Consider the following 16,424-nt stretch of genomic DNA (forward strand, 5'->3'; position numbering starts at 1 on the left):
AGAGAACATGATGCTTTTATTCTCTTTGACCCTGGTTCTACTCACAATTTCATATCTATGGAGTTAGCCACCAAGCTAGGCATACAATCCTACGAGATGGGAGATATCCTACCCGCAGACAGTGCCTTCAAGGGGCAAGAAGCTTCAGTCACTCCCTTAATCGGGAAATTGAGGCTTCATGTCCAAGGCTATGTGGACAAAGAGGATTTCTTTATCTCTCCTCTCAAGCATGAGGATGTAATCCTAGGGGCACCATGGTTTGACCGTCTGGCTGCCCATGTTAAATTTCCTGAAAGGAGAATCTCCTTTAAGTTCAGGGAAAAGGACATGTATATAGATGCTAGGGAGATGGGTAACACCATCCCCATTGTACATACACCAGCTTTCAACAAGTCAATAAAGAGCTCTATTTCCGTGTACATGATTTTTGTTAAAGATTCTCAAAATGAACCTAATGCTTTAGCAAAAGAAAATAAAAGCAACCAAAAGGAATTAGAGTTATCCAATTTTCTCAAGGGGTTTCAAGATGTCTTTATTGACGACATCCCTTCTGAGCTACCTCCTAAACGAGGTAATGACGACCATGCAATTGAACTTCTTCCAGGAAGTTCACCGCCTAACAAACCTCCTTATAGAGTTTCTCAAGCTCAACAAGAGGAGATTATGCGGCAAGTGCATGAGTTAATTGAGAAGGGCATGGTTAGGCCTAGCTCATCTCCATTTTGCTCACCTGTGCTATTAGTGCAAAAGAAAGACGGCACATATCGTATGTGTGTCGACTATAGAGCACTAAATAGGATCACTATCAAGAATAGGTTTCCCGTTCCACGGGTAGAAGACCTATTTGATAAACTACAAGGATCGACCTATAATAATCAATATCTAATTCTCCTAAATGATTTTCTCATATTAAACTGATCATTTAATGTGGGGAAGTGCCAAGGGAGAAAAAGCTAGAATATTGGTTAAGTTAGCAGACCGGCCACAGTAGGGATCCAAAGGAGGGAAAATAGGGATCCAAAGGGGGGGCCATCTGCAAAAGAGCCATGTGAAACAACGGGCTAAAAAGACCCTAAGGTTCAGCCCATTAAAACTTCCAAAATGCTAAGGTTCCAAAATTCAAAGGTTGTGTCCAAAGGTCAACCTTAGGGAAAATTGGATGCTTAGTGTGTGCCCAAAAAGTCTTTCTAAATCCCTACATGGGAGGGGGCGAGCCCCAAAGCTAGGGGATGAGAGAGAAAGCCACACACACACACACAGGCTCCCTTTACACAAAGGGAATGAGGGACACATGTCAGCTCCCTAGGCCAGATGCCCACAAGGTATGCCCAATTCCTATTGGAAGACCCTTGAAGTGGACCAATGAGAATTAGGCTAGAGTAAATCTAGTTTAATTAATTTAAAAACATTTAATAAAAGAAACCAATAAGAATTAAGTGTCCTAAAAGACTATTGGGCAGTCTCCCAAGGGGTCCAATGAGCATTCAGGAGCCCCATGGCTTGCCTGATTCCTATTGGCCAGGAGGCAAAGGGGTCCAATGAGAGTTTAGTTTAATTATTTAATTATCTAAAGCTCTCACAAAAGGGGAAAGGGGGACACATGTCAGAAGGCTATCACTTATGCTGCTTAATCCCTATTGGCTTGACCTGGGGAGGTCCAATGAGGCAAAAGCCAGACTAACTTAGCAGCTAGGGCTCGCCCAAGAGAGAGAGGGGGCTGATTTTTGCTTGGCATTGACACACACACTCTCACACTTGACCATGTGTGAAGGGAAAATACTCTATCTCCTCCCAAGCTTTAATGGAGAGCTCATCACCTACTCCAAGCTTGTGAGATAGAAGCCTACATCAACACTCTCTTGGCATGTGGATGCAAATCCAACCAAGAGCCAAGCTTCAATGCATGCTCATCTTCTCTACCAAGCTAATTACTAAGCTAAGCTATGCTAATATGAGTGATTATGTGAGGAGATGTACTTCTTTCTCGTAAGATACTTCTTTTTCCTCTCAATCTACTCTCATACCCTGCTAGCTCTCACCATCTTCGAAGGTGTGTGAGGTCTTGGGTCTGAGAACGGGGATAATTCAAGTTGTGTTTGATTAAGTGTTTTGCTTGGTGTATGAAGCTTCCATCTTCATTGCACTAGCTCGTCTTGAAGGAACACAAAGAATTGTATTGTACAATGTCTCTCTTGATGGGAGAAACCATAATACAAAGCCTTTTGGAGGGGGGACCGGCTCCATGCAAATCCGGTCCTCAACTGTTGTCAATAGCTTAATTGCTCTCTCTTTTGAAAGTATTGTCGATGCTATCTAACTAGGTGTTATGATTTTTGTTGCTCTCTCCACCCAAGCACTCTTGTAATTCTCATTAGGAATCAACTCTAATGAAATGCTCACTATGTTCATGCTAATTTCCGCTACACATAAGATTTTAGGCCATTAAATGTTACACCTTATGCTAATCATGCAATGCTCTTCGTTGCATTCCCTACTATTCCTTGTAGGCACATCCTAAACATGAGCTCACCTAAGCTCATGGGTTATAATTAGAGTGATGTATACCAAATTCTAATTTACACACTAATCTAATCATGCACACAACACCATAAATAAACACATAATAGGTAGTTAAGCGATTATAGAGCGATTAATTCTTTATACACACATTGAGACATTAATACACAACTTTAATGAAAATCAAGAGAGAAGCATAGGACTCAACTCAAATGCATGCATTAATCAATTTTTGAAGAGAGTACATGTGGCTCCAAGCCTCCACCTCCATAGCCTCCTTCTTCTCCTGCTCTAATCTAGGTTTTCTCACAAAATGGTCTCTCCCCTTTCAGATGATCTACAATTCACTTGTATGCCTAGGGTGTTTAAAATGAATGGCCAGTCGTCCAAGGCACATAGAGTAAAAAGAGAAGATGCAATTTGGAACTCGTAAAAAGTTAGTGAATCTATACAGGGTAAATGAAAAAATGTGCACATGAAGAAGTTGAAAATGGATGGTAGTGTTGGATGCTTCCAACATTCCCCCCTTCCTAAGCTTTGTTGTCCTTGACAAAGCCATGTCGTAGTGGAGAGTTGAGGAAGAATGATCCCACAAAATAAAGAAATCAGGAAGGTAGCAAGCTCAATCTCCTAATTGTGTCTTTCACCTTAGATCAACTAACTAACTCTCACAACTTTAAAAAAAATGTTGAATTTTTTTTTAATGTCAATGAAAGTCTATTTCATTTCATTTTTCTTGACTTTTCTTTTTCTCTTTGTTTATTTTTCTTTTTTCCACCACCGTGAATTTAAAATCCTTTGATGTGTGTGCTTATTTTGTATGCCCAAGGCTTATTGTTTCTCAAAGAAAAGAGTACCTCATCTCCTTTTGCACTTGGGAAAAGATGTGGCCAATACCAAATCTAAACCGGGATTAAACTTTTACACTTGTGACACTTTTGTTTTTTCTTCCATTTCCTTTGTATTCTCACTAATGTTCTTTGTTATTTGAGTGAGAAAGCCTTCCTATGCCTAAAACACTCCTAAGGTCTCAAACATTCATATAGTTTACCAACTAGAACTAGCGGTCAGTAAATGTGTTAACCTAAAGTCATGGCCTACTAACTTCAAGGATCATGAATAAGACTTATCTCTAGGTTAACTAACTAAAACAAGGACATGTTTATAAATCTTTAATGGAAGATAACAAGACATAATTAAATGCACTCATCAAACCATGAAAAACCACAATCACCAAATATAAATGTCCATAAACTTGAAGCATACAAATTAGTACACTTGGAGGTATGTGATGCATCTCCTTGATAGCTGTGTAAATAAGCATGCAATATTAAATTCCGATATATCCATGCTCCATGCAAGCTCAAGTCCATCTATGCTGCAAAATACTAGGGCAAATCACTACGACTTGGAAAGGTGTGTCAGCATAGAAGTGAAAGTTATATTACCTAAATACAAATGAAAAGAAATTCTATACTAAGGTCTCAAACCTAGAATTCTATATCAAGGCCTATCTTGTGCAAGAGAAGAATATGTCTCCTCAGTTGCAATTGATCAAAAGCTCCGCTTGAGACTCATTTGTCTTGCTTTAGATATCCCAAAATGGTACTCAGGCGACCCACCTTGAGTACTAACTCTTCGTGGGGGTGTAGTAGCCTCCATGGAGGGTGCACCACTATTTTGTCCACCCTGTGTAGAGGCCGCATTAAAGGGATGCTCTGAAGTCACAACACTTGGAGTTGGTATTCCAGGTCTCTTTGCACCCGCTTTGCATTGGCTACACCACCTAGTAACTCTCTCATGCAAAAGTGATGTGTAGGCAAAGAAAAAACACAAAAAATAACCAATCTCTCGAAAATCATCTTTTCAGTCTGAGGCAACGTTGTAAAATACAAGTATGTTAGTGTAGTGATGAGGATCGCTCTATTCCAAACAATAGAAATGAACCCCAAACACTTGCACCACTTAAACAGAAATAGAAATGAGCCCCAAGCACTTGCTCCATTCCAAAAGCAAAAATAAACATTGGGACCAAGGTTGGCTTTAATACACTCCTAGTTCACTATGCTGTGAGAAAGAGGGATTGCAATGTCACTCCTATCAACACAGAGAGGCAAAAGCTGGGATGAGCCCTTTACAAATTGCCCTCCTCTAGGATAGAGGAGCCAGCATAGAGACATCGAGATTGTGCAGGGAATTTCTCAAGCTATGATGCAGAGATTTGGGCGAGAAGAAGCACAGATGATGCGCCTTGCACATGGCTATTTGGCGATGTTGGCGGTTCCAGAAATTGTGCCATAGAGAAAATTCTCGACTGTTTTCACACTTCCCAATGCAAAGGTGCCACGTGAAGCATTAGGGGCATATTTGCACCAGTAGAGAGGCATTCCCAAACGGGATCAGAACATGTGCAGTCGCCAATAGGCTGACAGAACGTCCGATTTTGTAAGCCAACAACCCAACCCACTTTGGTTACTTACTGGGGGGGGGGGTCTATAGGGTACTAGTAAAGGGGATCGTCTACCAATCAGAAATACGATGCACTACATCCATATACAAAAAATTGGAGTTGAGAGTTGAGATGGCAACAGTGGGTGCACACGATGTCTTGTAGAGGATCCACAAAGGCTGCAAAGCCGCATGCAGCACATAGGCCAAGCTATGTCTATAATATTCTGTAGTCTGCAAAAGCTCATGAAATCGCAATCGGCGGCTAGGAAAAGAAAAACCCAATGTAGAACCCTATTCCCCCTACCCACACTTGGACAGTCGTCGGTTAACCTATTCCTCCTTTCTTCTTCAGATACACGCCAAAAATATTATTCCTTGGAAACGTGATTGCAGACTGCACTAACACCCTTGCCTCGTCACTTATTACAACATTGCCTCATCGTAAGTGCCCACTATCACGTGAAGCCAATCACAAATTGTAGAGACTAATCACCTTACTTTTCAGGCCAAAACTTAATTTTTTTATTTTTAGTTAGTGACAAAAAGGGTACTCAACACTATAGCCATGAGCAGGCCAAAAACTTGGACGATGGACGGTCAAGGAATCTTGAAACTTGTAGGTTTTGGGGAAATTTGAACCACTCACAATTCCCGCCCGGGACTCATGATTGAGTCGAGAGAGCGGAGTAGCAGCTCAAGCTTCAACGTACTAGCCTTCATTGAAGCAATGGGCTTATAAATATGTGATCGGGTCCGAAGGCTTTAAAATTGGGGCTTTGTGGGCTACCATTACCATTGCCACAAATTTAATCCATAAGGTATGAAATATGTAAAGAATGTTGAATGCAAATTAATAGCAGGAAAACAGAAAATGAGAAGGCACCAGACAACAAGATTTACGTGGTTCGGCAGGGTGCCTACATCCACGAGGAATTGGGGCCAGAGATTTACAAAGCTGCGAACAACTCATACGTTTTTGTACATTTAATTAGAGCAGCAATACCGTACTGTGCCCCCTGTTATTTAACCCATTGCAAAACATCAGTCCAACCCATCACATTGCCAGGGGTTGGAGATCAGTACCTATGTAAAATTGAGAGGCCCAGTGAATGGCTTTCCCTTCGGGTCAGATCAGTGAGCTGATTATAAGTGAGGCTTTTACCTTCAAGATGCTGCAAGCTGAGAAACACTAATTTGGGCTTGCCTTTGATGATCATCTGAGCCGGTTTTGTCACGGCACTTTTCGATTCATCGTAGCTCATAATTGTTAATTACAGCTAATTCTTGTCCAAAAATTGCCTTCATTCGATGTTGGGCTCCACTTTGGGCTTGCCGTCGCTCGATGCCCTGATCTGGTTTTGTCAAGGCACTTTCCAATTCATCGACTGACTTCATCAATGACAGCCCATTAAACTGTTATTACTCCACCAAAACAGATGTTGTGAAGGCCTTATAAATTCCTTGATGAGGTATATCTCCTTACCATTGCCCTGTAATTATATCCACCGGGTCGAATCACATGGCCCTCACCGTGCCCATATTTTTGGGCAGGGCATTCCCCCAATGCTGTAGGTAGCATTTTCTGCTCATGGGTTTGCGGGCTCTAATTCTGGCCTTGGGGGCAGTGGGTCCATTATCCAGCTTTTTGATCTCTTGACTGCACCCAACTGCGGCATCGACATGACCCGCTACGCATGACAATTTGCTGCCTATGCTCTGTGAACAATTAGCTGGCACTGTTGTTCCTAACATGCATGTTTGACTGATTGTCGTTGGCAACTGCGGACCATCATAATTATCGACGAGTGCTAATTCCGTGGGAGGTGCTATATTGAGAAGCAGCCACGGATGACACAGGAGCTCATCCAATGTAAGCCTGTTTTCTGGGTCCTTGCAGAGGATGCGAGCAAGGAGGTCCTGCGCTGAGGATGAGAGGCCAAAATCATCGAGTCTTAGTTGGTTGCAGAGGATGGCTTGGTGAATGGCAGATTTGGGAGCATCACGAGGTAGCTGTCCAATGTCAAAAGGCAAATCAGATGTGAGAACTAGGTGAAGAACAACACCCAAACTCCAAATGTCGGCACGGTGGTCATAACAGCCCTTGATAACTTCAGGGGCCTGGTATACTGAGGTTCCGGCGGGTTCGCAAAGCTTGTCTCCTGGCGCAATGAGTTCAGCCATGCCAAAGTCTGCGAGGATCGCTTCCTCGGTGCCGTTGCCATCATGGATGCGGCGGAAGAGGACATTTGCTGGTTTGATGTCACAGTGGACGATACCGCGAGAGTGGCAACTGGCAAGAGTGCGAGCGAGGCTGGCAACGATGAAAGCAGCCTCGCGATCATGGAGCTTGAAGAGGGGAGGGCGGGCATAGAGCTTGCTGAGCAGATCGCCTCCGTCACAGAAGGCGGTGAGGAGATGGAAGCAGGTGTCGTCGCCCTCGAAGGTGGAGACGAGAGGGAGGACACCGGGTATGTCGCGCAGGTCCTGAAGCAGGTCTGCCTCCCATCGGAGCTGGGTGTCTGCAAACACCTCCTCGGCGCTCAACTTTCGTTTCCTTTCACAAGATGAGAGGTCATGAACATCATGATGAGTCGAGTCCTGCTGGACGTGGGCCGGGGATGCAGAAGAGTCGTGCAGTCTTCGCAGCTTCTTGCTGCTGCTAGGGCTAGGGTTAGGTCTAATGACATGTGACCTGATGGTTTTACAGGCGAAAAGTTGTGTGCGAGTTTTCTGGTCCGTGCAGAGGAGAACAAGGCCTTGCCCGCCTTCGCCCAGCTCTTGCACAACTTCCAAACCGGTGCGGCTCTCCAAGGTGGGGTAGCAGACGTACTGTCGTCGACGAGGAGCCATAGATGGGTTTTGGCTCGGAGCTTCAGCTTCTTCTTCTTCTTCTTCCAAACAGCTAGGAAGTACCCTTCCGCTCCACGCCTATCTCCTTAAGAAAGTCTCATAATCTGGACGCCATTCTTTATTCGCGGAGGTCAAATTTTTCATGTCATTCTTGGCAGGGCTTGTTCCCTTCTAAGTTCTATAGGAATGGGTATTGCATCTGCCAAACATGCTCTTTTCTTTTACTTCTCATCAAACCTCTTGCTAAGTTACGACAATTTTGGTGATTTTTATGATATTTCGTCCGTAGTGGAGCCAATTTGTAGTGAATCAATAAATGGGCGAATCATGAGGGTAGGTAGGCAGGGCAATAGACAAGGGATGGAAGGCGCGCTGAGGGCAGTGAAGGTCAATATTGCTAAGGACAGAAAAGCAATTAAAGAGAGGAGAAATTGGCGATGGCGAGGAGGAGCTACGCTCGTAAGGCGTCACAACGATATACTGAAGTGACCAAGGCGTCGTGCTAGTCCGGTTATCTTAGCATGGGACATATTGTTTAAGTAAAGTCTGTTGCCAAGTAGATAGTCGTCAGTTGGAACTGGTTAGCTTGAAATGTTAAGGTTCCAATGACGAAGGTCATGTATTCAAATTTACTCAACATCTTTCTTCCATATGAGGGAGCTAAGCTACATTCCAAATGAGTTGTACAAATCCTTACAGTGCCACGGAATCTACAAATTTCTCGAGTAAGAAGGGATAAGTAATGGAGCCAAATGAAAATATTCCCTTCCATACGGAAGGGTAGATCAATTTCCCAGTCCCTGTCTTTTAAAAGCCTTGAACAAATCCTAACATGACTGAATTATCTCATTTCAATACCAAACGACTTTATCTGGACATATCTTTGTATATGTATAAGCTAAGCATGAGAACTGTGCAAACTGAGCCTCCTCATTTGATTAACACAAAATTGGGATGGTGAGACCTTCATTATGGTCACGTACAACCTTGCTTACACGAACTATAGACACTTGGAGGTCGTGTGTAGTAAGTGTCCCCAATTTTGATTGCATAGAGGAAAAGATTGCACAGTGAGCCCTCAATGCAAATGGGAGAGCAAAAGAGGTGATTTGTCTTGCCCACTTCTAGAAAGCCATGTTGTCGCTTGCTGCAACACCTGTCTGATAAAAGCTGCAATCGCCTTGAGCCACCAGATGAACTTAGGTGCTACACTTAAATATTTTGAGGTGGACCCCTCGGGGATATTCTCTATTCCTAGTCTTCTAGCCATAGCTGTTGTCTAGATGATCTTGTGGAAGATGAGTCATAATAGAAAGGCTTGTTTGGATTGGATTGTGGGCTTCCAAAGGGACTTAGCATTGGGTCTGTGCTTGTCTTCTAATGTAGCACATTTCAATTTTCTGTATCTTTCATGCAAGAGTGGACCACCCTTACATTTTTCAACAAGAGAGTGAGACTAAAACCTAATAAAGCCATATTAGTGAATTTGGGAATTTTCCAATTTCCACTTTCAAAACAATCTTAAGATTTTACCACATGTCTAAATCTTAGCCAAAGTTTTGAGATCATGGCTCAGAATAGCTTTTCAAGTACCACCTTGTGGAAGGCTTTGGCCTCAAAAACTACTTTGAGATTTGTCCATATTATAGCCAAATCTTCAAGACATTGGTGATTCTCAATTTTGCCCTAAAGTCTCAAACTCTCTAATATGGTGTTTAATGCAACCTAGCATATAAATCTGTACAACATATATATATATATATATATATATATATATATATATATATATATATATATATATATATATATATATATATATATATATATATATATATACATATATATATTATGTTGGGATATTCGAAAGTCATCATAAATTTTTTCCTTGATCATCCTTTTTTTATTTCTTTTGACTTGAAAATTATTCATTTATACGTGCTTTACTAGTCTTATTTGCTATTATAACCTTGTTAGAAGTTATGGCATGCATTAATCTGCTAAAGAAGACATAGTCATTAAGGCAAAAGTTATCGATTTCTTATAGAAAAGCCATTTTTTCTTTGAGCTCCCAAACTTTGCAAACACAAGAGTAGAGTCTTTCGAAAGAAATTCTTATTTGGAAAACAAAATGTTATCAAGATTAAAACCCTTATCAAGATCTATACACCTCTAGAGAGAAAAGAAGGACCTATCATAATCTCCTTTCTTTGTTAAAAGACTAGAATCATCACATACACCACTCTCTAGACCTGGAATCTGGCGCATAATTATAAGAGCCAAGACTATATTGAATGAAGTCTTTGCTAAGTCAAGGAGCTTCCACCACCAAGTCCATCAGTTTCATCTTCTCCAACAACTTCCACCTTTGACAAACCCTTGTAAACTCTCTACTCCCTATCCCTGTCCATTGGGAAAAATATGAACCCTCTAGGGGCCCTTTGGGATTAAGGTTAATTAGAGCCTAGCCAATGAGAAGAGGGTGGTGGACACACTCTATGCCCTCAAAAATGTAAGTAGTCTTACACTTCTTAAATGGGCTCTTACCTAGTGAGAAGGTGGGGTGGGAGAGGAGGGGCCATATGGAACCTCCAACTTCCCTCCTTTTTGATCCGCTTTTGAAAAAATCCCAAAAATTTGAAATTTTTCAAAAATTTCAAAAATCAAATTTTATCTGCTTAAACCCCCTTAAATCTATTTTGTGGTCAAAAAAGCATGATTTTCAACAATTTTTAAAAACACAAATTTACTGAAAGCAATTGATTTTGCATCATTACTTTAGATTGAGCATTGTGGCCACCATTTTTTTGGCAATTTCAGCATATATTAACACTCAAGGACACTAGAAAAGGTGAAATCAACTTTGAATTTAAGTTTTCCAGCACACTATCACCTCCGTTAGCTCTACCTAGTACACCCCTGCACCAAAAATCCCAATTAAATTGGACATTTGAAAAATCCAAATCAATGTTGCATAGACACTTGGTTTCACAAGATGTTAATTTTTTTGATATCCTATGGGGAATTCAAAGCTTGAAATTGCCAAAAAAAGGGTGGCCACAAGGCTCCATCTAAAGTAATGATGCAAAACCAATTGCTTTCAATAAATTTATGTTTTTTAAGTATCCTGGGGGGTAGAGAAGCCTACCAGGTGCCAAAAAAAGGGTGGCCACAAGGGCGCACAAATGGGCCATCCAAAATTGGTGGATGGGCCATTTGTGCACGACATGCATTTTCAAATTCTTCGCGATTGATTTTGTTTGTTTTCATACAGCCAGCACCATGTCTGATATTCGGAGTGGCTCTCTCTGTATCTCTGGATCTCTCGGCTTGGGCGGGTCATAGTAATATTTTGTTGTATATCAATTAAAAAATATCACAAACCTAACCTTATTACCACAAATTAAATCAGTTCAAATGAAAATACGCACACTCACAAATTTATCTTTCCATGCTGCGTTTTTGCCCGAGCCGTAATGCATGGGTGTTTGTTGCGCCCTCGCCTCCACCTGCCGAGTGTGCGTCCTAGCACCTGCCGCTTTCTCGTCCTCCAGCTCGCCCTGCGCTTTCTCCCACTTCTCGTCATGAACATTTCCAGGGCGATAGTTGTGACCCTCAGATTCAAATGTTCGCTTTGCCGCCCTCCGCACACAGGACTTCTTATTTTTCAAGAAATGCTTGATGTATTCCTCGAGCCACTGCCTGGAGAACTCTTCCACTTCCGGATTAGGGAACCGCATGAGCAATGTCGTGTGAATGTACGTCAAGTCCTGATCTTTGAAAGATTTAAAGCAATCTTGGTATGTCGAGTGGATCAGCTGGTTAAGGTGCCCTCGAAATGTCCTCCCCAAAGAGGAACCTAGATCCACCTCCCCCCCTCGACGTATATAATAGTAGTAGCCACGAGCGTCCGGGACGGACGCATCGCGGTCCTCATCCTCATGTGGAGCTCCAAGGGGTGAACGAGGAGGTCAGGGTGTAAGAGGAGGTGAATCTGTAGCACTTCCCCCTCCACCACCAAAGCAGCACGAGCCACTACCCCGACGAGAGCGTGAGCCACCACTACGGGAAGAGCACTGGCCACCCGAAGAGCACTGGCCCGAGCCCGAACCGCTGGGTGGTGTAGGCGACGGATAACTCGACGGTGCAGGCGTGGATCGCTGCGAATGCAAGGTGGAGGAAGTTACGGGTGACGGGAAAGTCGAGGGTAAGGTGGAGGGAGGCCCACTGGGAGGCACACTCTGCACGATCGGAGTGCCGACGCCCGGTGGTGAGAGCCCATAGGCAGCCAACTGTGCTGGTGTGTACCGCCCTCGAAGACTTTGCTGCAAGGATAGCCACTTTGCCTGGGCGCGCTACGCCCTCTCGAGGTCGGGGTCGTGTACTGCATCTCGGAACCATCGAAAGCCGAAGGTGGATTGTGACTGGTGGGAGGAAGACTACGAGTAGTAAGCATCACAAGCGTCCTCTATGGATCGATAGCCGGGCGTGGAAGAGGATGCCATATCCTACAATTTCACAAAAAAATGGACCCTAATTAACATTGGATTCTGTAACGCATGCATGCACTAATGCAAGCATTAGTGTGTGTATAATGCATGCACACACTAATGCAAGCATTAGTTTGTGATTGTGCACAAAATTGTGTGTGTGTGTGCGTGTGTATACAATGTGTGTGTGCATGTTAGTGCATGTGTGTGTAATCATTGTGTGTGTGCGCGCAATGTGTATGCATTGTGTGTGTGTGCATGTGTGTGTGTGTGTGTGTGTGTTTGTGTGTGTGTGTAGAAGAACAAGAAGAAAGAGAGAGAGTTTGAGCACTTACATTCATGACCTCGATCGCTTGGATATGGTGGGGATGGAGATGAAGAGAGTAATAGAGGTTGGAGATGGAGAGGGAGAAGGAGAAAGAGCTTGGAGATGGAGAGGGAAACAGGCCCGCGCAGAAGAGGAGCTCATTTTTGAATTTTTGGCATTCAATTTCGCGGGGGCACGCAGGTGCCCCCGTTATTAAAAAAAAAATTCTTGAAATATTACCGCGTGTATTACCACGCCTGTTACAGCTGGTATTACCGCCTGTATTATCGCGAAAATCTCTGATGAGACATTAAGGTTACACCGACTGCATGACCTCTTGTACCCACCTCCCCTCTATCTTTAATGAGTGTCAGTCATGTCAGTACCAACATTCTTGATTTTTCTTTTTCTTATTTAGTGTGTGGTCGTGTGTGCAGGATGATTGGGATGACGTGGATCCGCCGGTTGGCACGGAACGAACTCGATTGTTGAGCGAGCGATTACCATGTCCATGTATGCGATGTAAGCGTGCAATTGCACGGCTTCAGCGTATATGCTTGGCTCACGTGGATGATTATGGACTATGGGACAATCCGAGAAAACGCGCTCGAATGGAAACTAGCGATCCGAGGGTTTTGGCATCCATTGATGTCGCTCCCCATTGGAGTGTGATCTAAGGCGGAGGCGGGAGGAGGACAGAAGAGAGATTGCGCCAGGAAGAAGTCATGGGAGGGGGTCACACCCGCCGTCCGATGTGGGTGGGTCCACACGAGCGCATGCGCATCCTACATCCACCACATATGGGGATCTCCCCACCACCCCGCCCCACATGGAGGTGGAGGACGATCATTTGCACAATATGGTTGAGGATCTTCTTGCATGTGAGGCGGCGAATGAGTGTGAGCCTGAGTGTGCATGTGAAAAGGCCGCCCAAAAAACCAAAGATTCATTGCTAGAGGCAGCACACACCGCTCTTTACGAGGGATGCTCCTACTCCATATTACGAGAATCTCTTGAGATCTTGAATATTCAAGCAATGTTTGGATGTAGCAATGCAAGGGTCAATGCACTATTGAGGTACGTTTAAGTGTAATAAGTGTTAGTTGTGAGTTTTTTTCGTTGTTATATGCAATAACGAGTGTTCTTTAATTATGTCATAGGCTATTAGGCAAGATGATGCCTAAAGGCAATCATCTTCCAGAAAATCGAAGGAAGGAACGACAAATGGTGACAGGGCTTGGGATGGACTATGATCGCATACATGAATGTGTCAATGATTGCGTGCTATTCCGCAATGAACATGCAGGGCTACCCCGAGTGTGGAGAATCAAGGTACAAAGAGGGAATGCAAGGAGCCACAATACCTCGCAAGGTTCTTCGTCATTTTCCCCTCATTCCCCGCATCAAGCACATGTTCAGCACCAAAGAAACAAGCGAGCTTCTTACATGGCATAAGACAAATCGCTCCACCGATGGGGTTATGAGAGTGCCGGCTGACTCGCCGGCATGGCAACACATGAGCAGACATGGCCAGAGTTTAGAGAAGAGCCTTGTCACTTGAGGCTTGGTCTGGCTAGTGATGGGGTAAACCCATTTGGGCATCGGTCTACCTCATGGAGTACTTGGCCAGTGGTTGTTGTGAACTACAACATTCCACCATGGGAGTCACCCAAGAAGGGGAACATTTTGCTCTCTCTTCTAGTCCCAGGAAAACACAAGGTGAAGAACATGGATGTATATTTAGCACCTTTGATTGAAGAGCTTCAAGAGCTATGGAACGGCATAGATGTTTTTGATCTATCAAGACCACTTCGTGATCGGCGCACAATGATCAAGTGCATTCTCATGTGGACCATGGATGATTACCCCGGGCTTGGAGAGATTTCTGGTAAGCTTATACTTTGTGACGCTCTTTAATGTCTTTGCATTGGTCACTTATATGCGGTTATGTCTTTTGTTTTTGTAGGACTATCGACATCTGGACATAGGGCATGCCCAACTTGTGGACCGTCACTCGTGACAGAGAGACCCGCTCTACTTCGTAAGGTGATCTACCCCAATAACCATCGCTTCTTGCCGCTCACACATCCATCTTATGCTCCACCGTGCAATGGGATGGAGCCACTCCATTGGACCATGGCCGATTGGGCAAGACATTGGAACGAGCATCACAACACATTGCCTCCTCCCAATGATCCACCTAGGGATATGTATAGGTACTCTATTTTCTTATCACTACCCTATTGGGCTTCATTAAAAATCCAACACCTATTGGATCCAATGCATGTGTTCAAAAATGTTGGGCAAGCTATATGGGATCACATAGTAGGCAAGAAAGATTCATTGGGGGCTAGAGAGGACATGAGGGCCATAAGGAGGCTCCCTCCTTCGGCCACACCTCGCATGGGGCCTCGGGGAAAGATGGTTCTTCCAAAGGCACCTTGGATTCTGTCAAGGGTGGATCAAAAGCGGATGAAACAAGTCATTGCATCCATCCGTACTCCAACAGGTTATATGCGTTCGCTCAAGGGTGCCTTCACTAAAACTAAGAAAGGAGGATCCACACAACTGTATGGGCTCAAATCCATGATTGGCACAAGATTCTTCAGGTAATGTGTGTGTGTGTGTGTGTAATGTGGTTTAGGGTTCTGGATACTAATAAGTCTTTTTGTTTGTGCAATAGTTTGTGCTTCCAATTAGCATTAGTGGATTTGCGGACATGAAGGTAAAGACTGCAATATTCAAGGTGGGAGAAGTTGTCAGGTATAGAACATTTGATCCTCCCTCCTAAACTTTACTTTGAAGACTAACTTTACTATGAAGATTATGAAGGGTTTTTTGGTTACAGGTTTGTGAGTTCCAAAGAAATCAAAGTTTCAGCCATTCCAACAGCTCGACTTCTAGCGATTGAAGCAACTTGTGCTATTGAGGATGCATTCCCACGTTCTATCCTTGCTAGCCAAGTTCACCTATTGCTCCATCTTGTTGAGGAGATAGCCATTTGTGGTGTGGTTCACTCCAGGTGGATGCTCTTTCTTGAGAGGTTCCTAAAGTCCTTGACACTTTGTAAGGCTACGATCACAACCAGAGGTATTCATCAATCTTAAGCCTTAAACCTTATTAGGATTGGATTGTATTCACAACGCTTTTTATTGGTTACTTTAATAACTAATGGTTTCATGTACATGTGTTCAGGCAAGCATGATAGAGGGTTGGATTGTACAAGAGGCTTTTGTGTATGTCTCTCAATATCTTTTCACAATAGACCCATCATTGCCTCGTTTAAAGACGGAGGAAGAGGATCCAAAAAAACACGCAAACATTCCAAGTGGGAAAGGTTCTCTCTTGATTTTGTATAGGTAATTGCAAGCCATAGTCAACAACCATTGTCTACTCAATGCTCCCATCATGGGAAAATGGGTGGATATGTATGTGGAGATGCGTACAACGAGAGAAAGGGAGAGGGAAGCATGGAAGAGGTCTCATGGCGGTAGGCGAGCACCTCCCTTTCCTAAAGAGCTTGCCAGATACCCTGATCTAATTCCTGTTGGGTGGATACACAATGCCATGACCAAGGCCAAGGCACAAGGAGAACAAATAAGCCCTAAAGAATGGGAGTACGTGCGAGGATATCTACCAAGGGTAATATACTCAATGTGTTTAGTGTGTGTCTGTGAGTGTGTGTGTGTGTGAGTGTGTGTGTGTGTATGTGTATCATCTCTCTCTCTCTCTCTCTCTCTCTCTCTCTCTCTCTCTCTCTCTCTCTCTCTCTCTCTCTCTCTCATCTATCTTGATTGGTTTTTGCAGGCCTT

At 43.6% G+C, this 16,424-nt stretch overlaps 1 protein-coding gene across 1 annotated transcript; it reads right to left on the reverse strand.

The window, feature by feature from the left end:
* Positions 1-5,547: 5,547 nt before the first annotated feature.
* Positions 5,548-7,954, reverse strand: LOC147428733 (calcium-dependent protein kinase 20-like). The gene has a single exon (XM_086497038.1). It carries the CDS (start codon positions 7,816-7,818, stop codon positions 6,484-6,486), a length of 1,335 nt encoding a protein of 444 aa, XP_086353164.1. The 5' UTR covers positions 7,819-7,954; the 3' UTR covers positions 5,548-6,483.
* Between the last annotated feature and the right edge of the window lie 8,470 nt (positions 7,955-16,424).

Source organism: Adiantum capillus-veneris, chromosome 23, assembly GCF_014529385.1.
Source record: "Adiantum capillus-veneris isolate H3 chromosome 23, ASM1452938v2, whole genome shotgun sequence".
In the NCBI taxonomy this organism is placed as follows: domain Eukaryota; kingdom Viridiplantae; phylum Streptophyta; class Polypodiopsida; order Polypodiales; family Pteridaceae; genus Adiantum; species Adiantum capillus-veneris.

Coding starts and splice junctions, on each gene's coding strand:
- LOC147428733 (XM_086497038.1), bottom strand. CDS start 7,818: ATGGCTCCTCGTCGACGACAGTACGTCTGCTACCCCACCTTGGAGAGC.